A 13,027-nucleotide genomic window follows, 5' to 3' on the forward strand; every position below is an offset into this window, starting at 1 on the left:
CTGTTCTGGAATAAAAATGATTTTTTCCCCAGAATACTTACTCCAGTTTTAGAAGTTCACTAATTATACCAGCATAGAGTGACTTTTATTCTGGAATAGAGTGTCTATGGGGGGGGGGGGGGGAGTTATTGCACAATAGCTATTCTGGTCAAATTCCCAGTGTAGTGTAGACAAACTCTAGACATAGGTGCTGAAACTAGGGGGCCTGAGGGTCCTGCCGCACTGTATGGCTTCATCAGATACAGAGTTTACAGTTTGGTTCAATGGCTCTCAGCACCCCCACTATACAAGTTGGTCCCACACCCCTAGCTCTAGGTGGAGGAGCTCTGCCCCCTTAGGGCGACCAGACAGCAAGTGTGAAAAATCGGGATGGGGGTGGGGGGGGGTAATAGGAGCCTATATAATAAAACGACCCCAAAATCAGGACTGTCCCTATAAAATCGGGACATCTGGTCACCCTAGTCCCCCTCCCCCTTGTGTTGCAGCAGCTGCATGCTTGTCCAGTGCTGGCCCCTAGCGCTGGGTGCCATAAAGGCCGATACCAGACAGCTGGACTTTACTCCCTTCCCAGACACGTGCCTGGGCCAAGGAGCCGGCGCTGGGCTGATCGCTCCTGCTCCAGGGAAGGGCGCGGCCCCTGCTGAGTGGGGGAGGGGCAGGGCGAGCACCAACTAGCTCATCACAGCGATAGCTGCTCCCGCCTCAGTAGGGATGGGGAAGCGGGGCGAGTCCCCGCCCACGCCTGCCGCAGAGAACCACTGAGTGGTCGGTTCTGGCTCCGCTCCCGGCCAATAGGAGCGCGCCGCAGGGCGCGCGCGGGAAAAGCTGTGTGGTGCCTCAGGGGCGTGCGAACGCGGGCTCTTTCCCGCTCTGTCCGCTGCAGGCAGCGCGCGGGCCGAGCTCCCCCTCCCCTCGGCATGGTGCGGACCAAGGCAGATTGCGGCGGGGCCGGCGGGGCCTACCGGAAAGGTGCGGGTGGGAGCAGGTGGGGGGCGGGGGGCGCCCAGGCCCCCGGGGGGCTGGGGCCGAGCGCTCCCCGGCCGGGCACTAACCGCTCCCTCCCCTTGCAGTGGTCGCCGCCCGGGCTCCCCGGAAAGCGCTGGGCTCCAGCAGCGCCAACGCGGGCCCTTCGCCGCCTGCCAAGAAAGGTGAGTGCCGGGCTGGGCGGGGAGCCTGCTGCTGGGGCCGCGCAGCCTGGCCCGGGGTGGGGGATCGCGGGGCGGCGCCTGCCGCTGGCCTCGCAGCTCCTCGGCCCCAGTCCCCTGTCGGCTCCTGCCGGGCCCGGGCCCACTGGCCGCTCGTCATGGCGGGGCCGGGGGCACTGGGTCACACGCCGGGTTGGAGCCTCGCGGGGCCGCCCTCGCTCCTCTATCCCGGGCTGCGGGTGTCTCTCGGGCGCTCACCCAGCGGGCTGGGCACTCGGCCCCCGGCGGTGCGACCCGTAACGGTCCCTCCATGCCGGCGGGGGGCGCTGCTACGGGGACTGCGGTGAAGGCGCTCCGAGCCCTAAAGCCGGGTAGAGACACGCCAGGGAGCGATAGCAGCGACCCTTAGTGAGCTCCCCAAGGCTTCTCACAGACACTCGTGTGAGACCTGCTGTGCAGTGAGGGCAGCGTGGTGTTAATCGCCCATAGACCCTAACGAAACATGGGGTTGGGCTTTCTCCACGGAAGGATTTGATACCTTGCTGCAAAGACGGGACATAATTCAGCCTGCAAAACTTGCTACTGACTGCGAACAGTTTGCTCGGAAGTTAATCAGAAGATGGGATGTGATGGTATGGAGCTGCAGTTAAACATCCATTAGTGACCGTGTTTGTTAAGGGGTTTGTGGGGAGCTATTTATTCTGCTTTCTCATTGAACGAGGAGACGTGTCCAGGATTGCTGAGCATATGTTGTCTCAATGGCTAGCTTGATAAACTCATTTCCTTTGTAGTTGAAAGCAAGTATGCTGGTGGAAATCCAGTATGTGTGAGACCAACACCCACCTGGCAAAAAGGGATTGGAGAATTCTTCAGGCAGTCCTCAAGACATTCAGAGAAAGAGAACCAGATGCCTGATGATGAAGAGGCAGGAAGCAGTGGAATAGGAAGGCTTACTAAGAAGTAAGGCTTCATTTCTGTTGGGATATAGAGGAGAAATGATTTGTTGTTTTTTGTACTATCCTTTACTTTTTGTTCTCAACTGAGTACTTTGGCATCAAAGATGTCAGCATGAAGGACGTGACTTCCCCCTCATATTTAGGGAGACCGTATTTCCCAAAGGGAAAACAGGACAACATGTGCGACTAGACTGAGCCCCCTTCCCCCAGAACTGTCCCCAGTTGCTCGCCCGAGGTGCTCCCGCACAACACGGGGCTGATGTTGCTGCTCGCCTGAGCCCTGCCTGAAGCTGGCATCACTGCTTGCTTGAGTCCTGCCTTTTCCCCCTCTTCCCTCCCTCTGCGTGTGAGGCTGGCATATCCATTTGCTCCCCCCTGCATATTCCTCCAGCCTCCACTTTTTTTGACAAAAGTGGGCATTTGTTCCATTTGCTCTTGCCAAAAAAGTCAGGACGGGTGAGACAAGGCTTAAAAACAGGACTGTCATGGCCAAAATGGGATGTATGGTCACCCTACTCAGACTCTACCTGATGTGTGTACCTGGTATAAACATGCAGACTTGAAACTTCCCAAAAGCAACAAATGTCTAACTCCCTGAACAAAGAAATGCAAAAGAGTTCTCTTTTCTACTGGCCCCTGTGATTTTGCCATCTTAAAACAATATCTTGTCTGATGGAGCAGGGTGCGGTTTTGGCACACTCTTCTGTTCGATGAACAGTTGTCGCAGGCAAAGATCACTGAAGTGAGCCAATCTGTTACTCCTGTCAACCTAATCCCGGGGTTCTCAAACTGGGGGTCAGGACCCCTGAGGAGGTTGCAAGGTTATTACATGGGGGGGGAGTTGGGCGCTGTCACCCTCCACCCCAAACCCCGCTTTGCCTCCAGCATTTATAATGGTGTTAAATATATTAAGTGTTTTTCATTTATAAGGGGGGTGGGGAGGGTGTCGCACTCAGAAGCTTGGTATGTGAAAGGGGTCACCAGTACAAAAGTTTGAGAACCACTGACCTAATCTATTGAAAGACTCTCTAGAGTGCCTCAGTGCGTATAATATCTAACTCTATTAAAGGCTTAGACTAGATAACAAAGCAGACTTCTGAACCTGGATCTTAAATTGCTGCTCCATTTCTCAAAACATTAGAACAAAATGTGCCCACTGGCTTGTTTTGTAAGTAAGCAGACGATGGTGGTTCTGCCTCAACTATTTTTCCTAGGTAAAATAGTAACTTTCTTTAATGACTTCCTTAGTAGCTGTGCACCACTGGGAGTGTCAATGCATAGTGGATAGAACAGGAAGTGGCCTGAGGTTGGCTGTGAAAGAAGCAGACAATGTGGCATATGATTGGAGCAGATTCAGCAGAGGGCAGAGTTGAACTCCTAGACAAGAAACTTAAACAAAATGCAATATAGACATTAGACTCAAAGGGGTATGTGATGGGAGATTTGCAGCAATTATTTCAAATGGACTGAAGGGAAGCAAGTTGGGAAGAAGAGGCAGGGACTGCAGTAATCAAGACAGGAGGTAAGGCATATGCAAGAAATCTTTTTATTTGAAATGGCTCACTCATTGGAACACTTACCCTGAATTAGTTGGTCAATTCATGCATTATTTAGGCCACAGTAAGGAAGGTGGGGGTAGCCTTGTGTTGTCTCATACGCTTCTATTGTTTTCAGGGGACAGGGTAAAAGTAAACAGATTACAGTAAACTGCACAGTATTCTTTAAAGTTGCACTTCCTTTTGATGAACAGGTTTTTGCCTGGTTTAAACCTTGGTGGCTGGATGCACCATGGCTGTCTGGATAAAATACTTGGAATGGCATCTTTGGTCCATCTTGAGATGGATGTCTGATAAATGTTAGTACTGTCTTCAGATTAAGTCTTTCCAATGTGAAAATGTTACCAGAAAGCAAGGTACAGGGCTTGGAGTAGCAAATGCTTCTTGGGAAGCCAACAGTTCCCGTCTTGTATAAATGATTACTCTCCTTATCTTACAAGAATTGTATCCTGCCTCTGCTTTTGCTCATACTGCTCCCTTCAGCAGTACAGTAATACCTCAGAGTTGCGAATACTTTGGGAATGGAGGTTGTTCGTAACTCTGAAATGTTCCTAACTGAACAAAATGTTGTGTTTTTTCTTTCAAAAATATACAACTGAATATTGACTTAATACAGCTTTGTAACTTGACTTTGCAGAAGAAAAATGTTGCTTTTCCTTAATTTTTTTTTAGTAGTTTACATTTAACACAGTATTGTATTTACTTTTTTTTTTTTGGTCTCTGCTGCTGCCTGATTGTGTACTTCTGGTTCCAAGTGGTGTGTGTGGTTGACTGGTTAGTTCGTAACTCTGGTGTTCGTAACTCTGAGGTTCTACTGGAGATACGCATATGTAGAGGGGCAACTTTCTACATACTGGTAACTGCAGTATGTTTAGAGCTACATTGCTATGAAAGTGAAAATTGCTCACTGTTCAAGGAGCAAATATTCACTGAAGGGCTAAGATCATGGCCTCCAGAAGGGAAAGGCCAGCAGCCCATGGCACCTTTTAATAGGTGTGCATCCAACTCTTTCTGGCTTAATCTATAAAGGCAATCAGTTTCTTGTGGTTAAAATTTGACCTTTGAATCCAATGACTCTTCCGGAGGCAGCTGAAGACCGATGAACTAGCAATAAGGTGCTTAGGTAAAGTCTTTGCTCTGAACATCCTTAATCTGTAGTCTTTTGCTGTTCTAACTTGGTGTCACTCTGATCTGTGGAGACTGTCTGCATATTTTGTATTTCAGAACCTGAAGTGCTGTGCCTCTGCCCTAGCTAGTTCACATTTCAGCTGACTACAGAACTCTTATTTTTAGGATTACTAAAATAATCCTAAAATTATAATTTATAATAATAATAATAATTAATAAAATAAGCAGCTGTGTGATGTTTAACTCTGTGAAGGGGGTTCTTTATTTTCCCTTGGAGATCATGGGGGAACTGGGCTAAGTGCAGAAACTACATCTTGGGTCTCGTTGGGAGTCCTCTGACTCCTAACAGGAAAGGCTTTAACCTGGGTCCTTTAGGGATGACTGAAGGGCAAATCCATCACCATTCTACAATTTTATCTCCCTGCAACCCACTACTTTTGTGTAGAGAGAGAAGTACGCTATAGAGTAGACAAATGGTTCTCAGCCTCTTCACACCAAGCCTATTTGGCAATACAGGAAGGTCAAGCTGAAAATCTATGCTATAGGTAGTTGCTTTTTGGTCCAGCTCCAAGGCCCTGTCTCCTTAAGATGACTAGTGTGTTCTTGTTTCTACCTCTTCATCTGGATGCCCTGTGCTGTGGTTTTACCCTTCAGTGAAGCAAGAGTTGTTCATCTAGTCCAGAGATGGGCTTCCGCTGGGGAGTTGGGTCTGGGGCTTGCCCCGCTCTGGTGCTCCAGCACGGCTCCCGGAAGCAGTGGCACGTCCCCCAACCCCCTGTCCCAGCCCTGATCCCCTTCCCACCCTCCAAACCCCTCGGTCTCAGCTTGGAGCACCCTCCTGCACCCCAAACCCCTCCTCCTCAGCCCTACCCCAGAGCCTGCACCCATAGCTGGAGCGCGCACGCAGACACACACCCTGTACCCCATCCTCCCTGCCCCAGCCAGGAGCCCCCTCCTGCACCCTGAACTCTTAATTTCTGGCCCCACCTCGGAGCCCACACTCCTAGCCAGGGCCCTCTCCCCCTCCCGTACCTCAACTCCAATTTCTTGAGCATTCATGGCCTGCCATACAATTTCTATACCCAGATGTGGCCCCCAGGCCAAAAAGTTTGCCCACACCTGATCTAGTCACACACCATTTTCTTCTAATGCCCCACGCTGGCTCCCACCCCACCCCTTACCCCGACTTGTTTACTATGCTCAGACCTGAAACTTCAGTTGATAGCTTCTGTGGAGCTGAGAGGCTATAGAAGGTGGGTGTGTGGTCCTCTAGATAAAGAAGGAAAGGTGGCTGAACCAATTCCTCCCATCAAGGAAGGCTCTGAGCTGGGTACCTAATGCAGCATAAAATCCGCTGCACTTGAATGAGCTTCCAAAGGGGAAAGGCTTCTTAAGAACTCTATACATGGGCTAGTTAAAGCGGCTTTTACCTTTTGGCTGCTTTGCTAAAAAAGTGAGTTGAGGGTTCCTTACTATATTTCATCAGTGTACAAAAGAATACTGAGATCTGTTAAGGGCCACTAATTCTAGTATACATTACTTAGTCTTGTATGTCACAGGCTTCCTGAAGAGCACTTTAGAAGAACCTCTCAACCAGCATATTTTGTCAGTAACATTGGTTTGCTTTGAAAGTTAAAATTCTCTCCTATCCCTACAGAGCTCGTCCCTTGACTCCAGATCCCACAGAAGATGGTGCATCCTCTGAAGATGAGCAAATATGATTCTGTCCTGCCTCTATTTCTTACTGACTGTGCATTTCCTATACTTGAGTTGGGCTTTCTTGTACATTTTGTATATACATTCCTGATGGCTTTTTTGTTTAGTTATTGTACAGAACTTTAAATAAAGTAACATTAGGCTTTTTACTCAATCATCCTCAGAACTACATCAAAAGTTTGAGTGATTGCAAGGAAGTTTTTGGTAAAATTAATATAATATATATCTCTTGGAGCTTAGCATTCATTATAAAGCACTGTTTAAGTTGTCTTTTTTTTATCATCTTGCTTAAAATGGCTTTCTTGGCTTCCCTAATGATTCCACTATAGTGTGCTGCTTATGTTGTTGAAGACTGGTGCCATATTTGTGCTTTACTGTCTAAAAGGCAGTCTGATTTTTTTTCTATTAAATGGAAGTATTCTACAAAGAAATCTGAATTGGTATCTTCATTGAAATCTGAAGTGCCCAACCTTGCCCTCAGGATAGTGAGGGCGGAGGTTGAAAATACACTTACACTGCTCTAAGAGGGGTCCAAAACACTTCATAGGAGAGAGGCACTTGAACAATCATGCTGAAATAACTCAGTGCTTAGTAGATCGCAAACTACATATGTAAATGGAGATGGGTGAGCTGACTATTGTACTCTACAGAGGCCCTCACCCAGTTGGAGCTGGTAGGTGCTGTTGTGTGGAGGCTTGTAGTCTGACTTCCCAAGATAAATCCAACTCCGCTGGTAAATAAAAATTGTTCGTAGAAAGTCAGCTACTATTGGAGACAAATAGACTGGTATAAACTAGATTGTTTGTTTTTTAAAGAGTGCTAAGGGGTCTTTGAGGCTCCTGGTAAAGTCATGTGTTACAACAAGCTGAAAGATCCTAGAAAGGGGAGGAAACAGTTGAAATCAACAACATGTATTTTGAGTGGCTAATGGAGTGAGGCTGCCACCCCTTCCTGGATACATTATCTGAGAGCACTCAATGGAGGCAGAGGGTGCACTCACTGGAAGGATTAAGATTAACTACTATGGCTGCCACCCCCACTGTCTCCTGAGACACCAAGATCCATCATGACACTGGGTCTTCATTGTCCTGATCCTAAAAGGTGTCCTGGCTAGACCAGGCCAGAGAAGGAACCAGCGATATTGCCACCTCCACTGTCTTCAACAAATCCTAAACCTGTGAGTCTGCTGTAATACCCTCTCTAGTATCACTTTTCTTCCATATCTTATTTCTTCACTTTCCTTTCCTTTTTCTGTCTAGCATAGCTTGCCAAGCCTGTACCTTTTGCAACACTGCTGTGAGGCAGCTAAAAGTAATACCTTAAACAGATTGATACTGGTACAAGTGCCAGGTCTTAAAGTGACTAATCAGATTGTGTGCTGTGCCTGTGCCTCTTCAACAGTGAGGTTGCAAGTGAAGTGAGAGTCACGACTAGAGGCAGTGTGTGTATTTTTAACTGCCATTCTTTTGTCCTCTTTTTGTGTGTGTAGTTTCGTGTTTTGCCTTTAGGATCAGACTCCAGTAACAGCAGCTCCAGACCATTTCAACTAACTTTTTCTCTTTCCCTCCGTCAAGGGCAGTTAGTATATCTGAAATATCAAATGGGGTTTTCCCTAGAAACATTCTACGGGCAAAGGTAATAAGGGATATTGTTAAAATGAAACTTTATTTAATATTTACATTTTAACTAACTGTTCTTTCTGTATGTTTTTAATAAAAGGATCACTTTTTTTTGTGGCAGTAGTTAGGATGGGAATAAGCCAGTGATCACTTGACTAGCTAATCTAAAAGCGAACAAGAGTTTCTTTAACATCTTATCCTTTGTTGGGCTATACACATGGCCTTTTTAACACAACACTGCTGCTCTAATACAAACACGGTGAGCAGCTGGAAAGAGATCTATAACTAAATGCTTATGGATAAATCTTCAGCTAACTTAAATATTTCTGTAATGCACCAAGGCATGTTCATTTATGTTCACACAAGCTACTAAGTGGTGTGCCTAGCTAAAGATCATTATAAATGGTGGTTTGAAAAAACCCCTCCATGTCTGCATGATGAATATATTGAACAAAACACATTTAACAGCGGGCTGCTGATCAACTAATGTTGCCCTTTAAGCTCTAAAGTCCAAAATAAATCTCATCCTCTTTATTATGTATTTAAGATGTAAGGAAATTGACATGCATGTTACAGCTATGCTACTCTATTTCCCGATGTAAAAAAGCCCTAAGGTAAAAAAGCAAACTTAAACCTTTTAGGCTACCTTTATACCGTATAAACACACAGTTCAATGCAAACTGCTTTTTTACATATCACATTTTAAAACCTCAACACTAGAAACTAAACACCAAATGGCAGTAACTGCAATTCTAACATCACACTTTGTTTGCTTTTCTTCCTAATATTGATTAGTTTTGGCTTTACTGTGTACAATGTGTTTATGGTTCTAAGTAGGACTGTTGATTGATCAGTTAACTCACACGATTAACTCAAATTAATTGTGATTAAAGATAAAACTGATTAAATCGGACTGTTAAACAATAGAATACCACTTGAAATTTATTAAATATTTTGTATGTTTTTCTACATTTTCATGTATTTTGTGTTGTAATTGAAATCAGTGTATATTTCTGATTATAAATATTTGCACTGTAAAAATAGTATCTTTCAATTCACCTCACACAAGTTCTGTAGTGTAATCTTTGTTGTGAAAGTGCAACTTACAAATGTAGATTTTTTTTCTTACATAACTGCACTCAAAAACAAAAGAATGTAAAACTTCAGAGCCTACACGTCCACTCATTCCTACTTCTTCAGCTAATCATGAAGACAAACAAGTTTATTTACATTTACAGGAGATAATGCTGCCCTCTTCTTATTTACAATGTCACCAGAAAGTGAGAACAGGCATTTGCATGACACTGTTGTAGTTGGCAGTGCAAGGTATTTATGTTCCAGATATGCTAAACATTCATGCTTCGGCCACCATTCCAGAGGACATGCTTGCATGTTGATGATGCTCGTTACAAATTTAATTAACGCATTATTTTTGTGACTGAGCTCCTCGGGGGGAGAATTGTATGTCCCCTCCTCTGTTTTACCTGCATTCTGCCATCTATTTCATGTTATAGCAGTCTCTGATGATGACCTAGCACATGTTGTTCATTTTAAGAACACTTTTGCTGCAGATTTGACAAACGCGAAGAAGGTACCAATGTGAGATTTCTAAAGATAGCTACAGCACGATTTCTAAAGATAGCTACAGCACTCGAGCCAAGGTTTAAGAATCTGAAGTGCCTTCCAAAATCTGAAAGGGATGAGGTGTGGAGCATGCTTCCAGAAGGCTTAAAAGAGCAACACTCTGATGCGGAAACTACAGAACCTGAACCACCAAAAATTAAAATCTGCTGGTGGCATCTGACTAAGATAATGAAAATGAACATGTGTCAGTCCACACTGCTTTGGATTGTTATTGAACAGAACCCGTCATCAGAATGGACCTATGTCCCCTGGGATGGTGGTTGAGGCATTAAAGGACATATGAAACTTTAGCACATCTGGCATGTAAATATTTTGTGACAGTGGCTACAACAGGTGACAACGTAAACAAGAAGCGGGCAGCATTATCTCCTGCAAATGTAAACAAACTTGTTTGAGTGATTGGCTGAACAAGAAGTAGGACTGAGTGGACTTGCAAGCTCTAAAATTTCACATTTGTTTATTTTTTGAATGCAGGTTTCTTGTACATAATTCTACATTTGAAGTTCAACTTTCATGATAAAGAGATTGCCCTACAGTACTTGTATTAGGTGAATTGAAAAATACTTTTTTTTTTTTACAGTGCAGATACTTTTAATCAAAAATAAATATAAAGTGAGCACCGTACACTTTGTATTCGGTGTTTTAATTGAAATCAATAAATTTGAAAATGTAGAAAACACCCAAAGTATTTAAATAAATGGTATTCTATTAGTGTTTAACAATAATTGCTTGACAACCCTAGCTGTAAGTACTGTAATAGTCTCAACAGAGGTGCCTTGTGTGAGGCTCTTAATTTAGACAAACTAAGTCTTGCTGCTCTAACACCCACAACTGGGCAAGTACTAGTTTTTATGCTTCTGTGAGGACAAACTTTTAAGTTAAACTGCCAGTTGGACAGTGAGCCAAGTGAGCCCTTGTCTAAAAACAGAAATTGCACCATCTAATTAATTTAGTAAAAGAAATGCAAACCTTTGTGTGGACAACCATAGATTTATGACTGCCTTTTGTTGATTGAGCTTGCAATTGTAAATTTAACTCTACTCCTGACTAAACATCTAATTGCAGTGCTTTTTCTTCAGAAGATTAGAGCCCTTGGTGATGAAAGTTAGAGCTGCATAGCAGAATAAGGGCCTGGTCCCTCTGCAGCTTAGACCCAGGAGTTTGTTTTATGAGCAAAGGTAAATGTCTCCTCAGGAGGGAGATAAAGCCTCTCTCCCAGGTGCAATAATCTTATGGAAACTGAGGGGGATCCTCATTCTATCTGTCACTTAGTTTTTTCTGTCCAAGGGAATGATCTAGGCATTCAGCCTGCCCCTTCTAAAATCTGATTTTACTCTCCTTTATAACACAAGATAAATTCAGTGTCTACAGTTACTTGTGAAGAATAGGCCTATTTAATGAATTGCAAGCTATGGAAAGGAGAAAAACATAAGAGCTATACTTGAAAAGAGAAAAAATATAAAGGGCACCATGAATCAACAGAATGCTCTCCCTGACCAATGAGCAAGAAATAAAGCTCTGTCACCTGGACTAGAGGCCTTTACTCAAAGCAGCAATGTTGTGCCTGTTATTCCACACTTATTGGAAGTGTTAAAGTCATCCAGAAGACAGTTCTAGCAATAGTTATTGCAAAGAGCAGAATGTAAAGTGAACTGCATACTCAAAAATAATTCAAGATACATGTCTGCCCTGCCATAAAGACTAACATGCAAACAAAACTAGAGTGGAGGTGCTAAAAATGGTTTTGGCTTATAACAAAATAATATGCTTAGCAGAAATATTAAAAGGAAAACCTGATGAGCTTTAAATCATTAATTGAAGTCTTAAAATAAGAACAGCCATCCTGGGTCAGAGCAGTGGTCCAACTAGCCCAGTATCCTGTCTTCCGACAATGGCCAATGCCAGCTACCCCAGAGGGAATGAACAGAACAGGGTAATTATCAAGTGATCCATCCCCTGTTGCCCATTCCCAGATTCTGGTAAACAGAAGTCATTGCATTCCCATGGAAAGGGAGAACAAATTGCAAAGGCTCATAAAATGGTGGCCTTTAAACCTTCAGATTTGAGAACTACTGTGTGTCCTGTAGAATTACAGCAGGGAGAAATGTAATTCGCGGGCCTTGTCTACACACAACAATTGCACTAATATAGTGAAACTGGTCCAAGCCCCTCTGTAGGCATATACAGAGATAGAAACTCAAGGGTTCCAGTGAGAGGTATGTGTGTCAAGATAGCGGAAAGCTGCCATGCAGAGATCCTATACAGTAGTAATATTTACACCTAAAGTATTTGTGACATTGTCCCACACTTTTACTCAGCTTGTTCCATAGATGATGTATGGTACACCTATCATTCTTTTGAGTATAAAGGTAAACTACTCAGTTACTAGATCTTCAATTTAATCAAGTCAGAAGACTGCAGCAGCAGTTGGAACTTATAACATCCTGGCAGCTTTTTGCTTCTGCTTGTGTGCTATTCCTTGTGTGCTGCTGCGCACAGCCACTATACTAACCATTTCTCTAGCTATTATAAAGGTGTCCTTTCGGGTATGCTTTTTTCTAGGGGTCTGGCAATGTGGAACTCTATCCTGCCAGCGTGTAGTCAAGTAGGTGAGGGCACAAGCTGCCGTTCAGCAGCCAAGTTCAGCCCTGGTGCCATGCAGGCTAGATTGAAATTGTCCTCACACTATGGCTGAATGTGGCCCTGTATGTGGGAGTCTGAAGTTGCAATAAGGAACAAAGTCACTTTTTAAAACAACTACAGAATTCCTAGACAAAAAAAAAAAAGAGCTTTATAAAGCTGTAGTTAGACTGAAGTTACTACGTTTTCACAAAAGGACTTAAAACAACTTCGCATTTTAAAAATCTTTAAATACCTGAAAATCCAGAGTTAAGGTTCTACTTAAAAGCCAATAAACCCAAGCATTCAAGGTATGGAAATACACAGGTAATGTTGCCTGGGCAACCCTAACACTGCCCCTACAGTGCCATCCGCAGACCAATCAGAAGCTTAGATACAATCTTATCCACCAAACATATACCGCCGCAATGCCTCAGGGACCCAAAGTATAAAGAATACAATTTACTAGAATACTCTTAATCTTACAGGGTGAAATTCATTCTGTGCAGAGAGCCAGCAAAAGGCCTATGCACCACTTAAACCAGCAGACGTAATACATTTCACCCACTGTTTACATGCTGCAGTACAGTTGAAACTCAGCAGCACCCATTTACAGCGCTCTAATCTCCTTTACAGACATGCAT

At 44.2% G+C, this 13,027-nt stretch overlaps 1 protein-coding gene across 1 annotated transcript; it reads left to right on the forward strand.

The window, feature by feature from the left end:
* Positions 1-620: 620 nt before the first annotated feature.
* PCLAF (PCNA clamp associated factor) lies at positions 621-6,932 on the forward strand. The gene is made up of 4 exons (XM_005314387.5): positions 621-969; positions 1,071-1,148; positions 1,937-2,105; positions 6,443-6,932. The coding sequence occupies exons 1-4, from the start codon at positions 918-920 to the stop codon at positions 6,504-6,506; spliced, it is 363 nt and encodes a 120-aa protein (XP_005314444.1). The 5' UTR covers positions 621-917; the 3' UTR covers positions 6,507-6,932.
* Positions 6,933-13,027: the final 6,095 nt, after the last annotated feature.

This window comes from Chrysemys picta, chromosome 10, assembly GCF_011386835.1.
Source record: "Chrysemys picta bellii isolate R12L10 chromosome 10, ASM1138683v2, whole genome shotgun sequence".
NCBI classification, from domain to species: domain Eukaryota; kingdom Metazoa; phylum Chordata; order Testudines; family Emydidae; genus Chrysemys; species Chrysemys picta.

Bases quoted from the DNA above. Each gene is read 5' to 3' on its own strand.
- PCLAF (XM_005314387.5), top strand. From the start codon at position 918: ATGGTGCGGACCAAGGCAGATTGCGGCGGGGCCGGCGGGGCCTACCGG. The intron at 970-1,070 runs GTGCGGGTGGGA...CTCCCCTTGCAG, and splicing joins CGGCGGGGCCTACCGGAAAG to TGGTCGCCGCCCGGGCTCCC. The intron at 1,149-1,936 runs GTGAGTGCCGGG...TTTCCTTTGTAG, and splicing joins TTCGCCGCCTGCCAAGAAAG to TTGAAAGCAAGTATGCTGGT.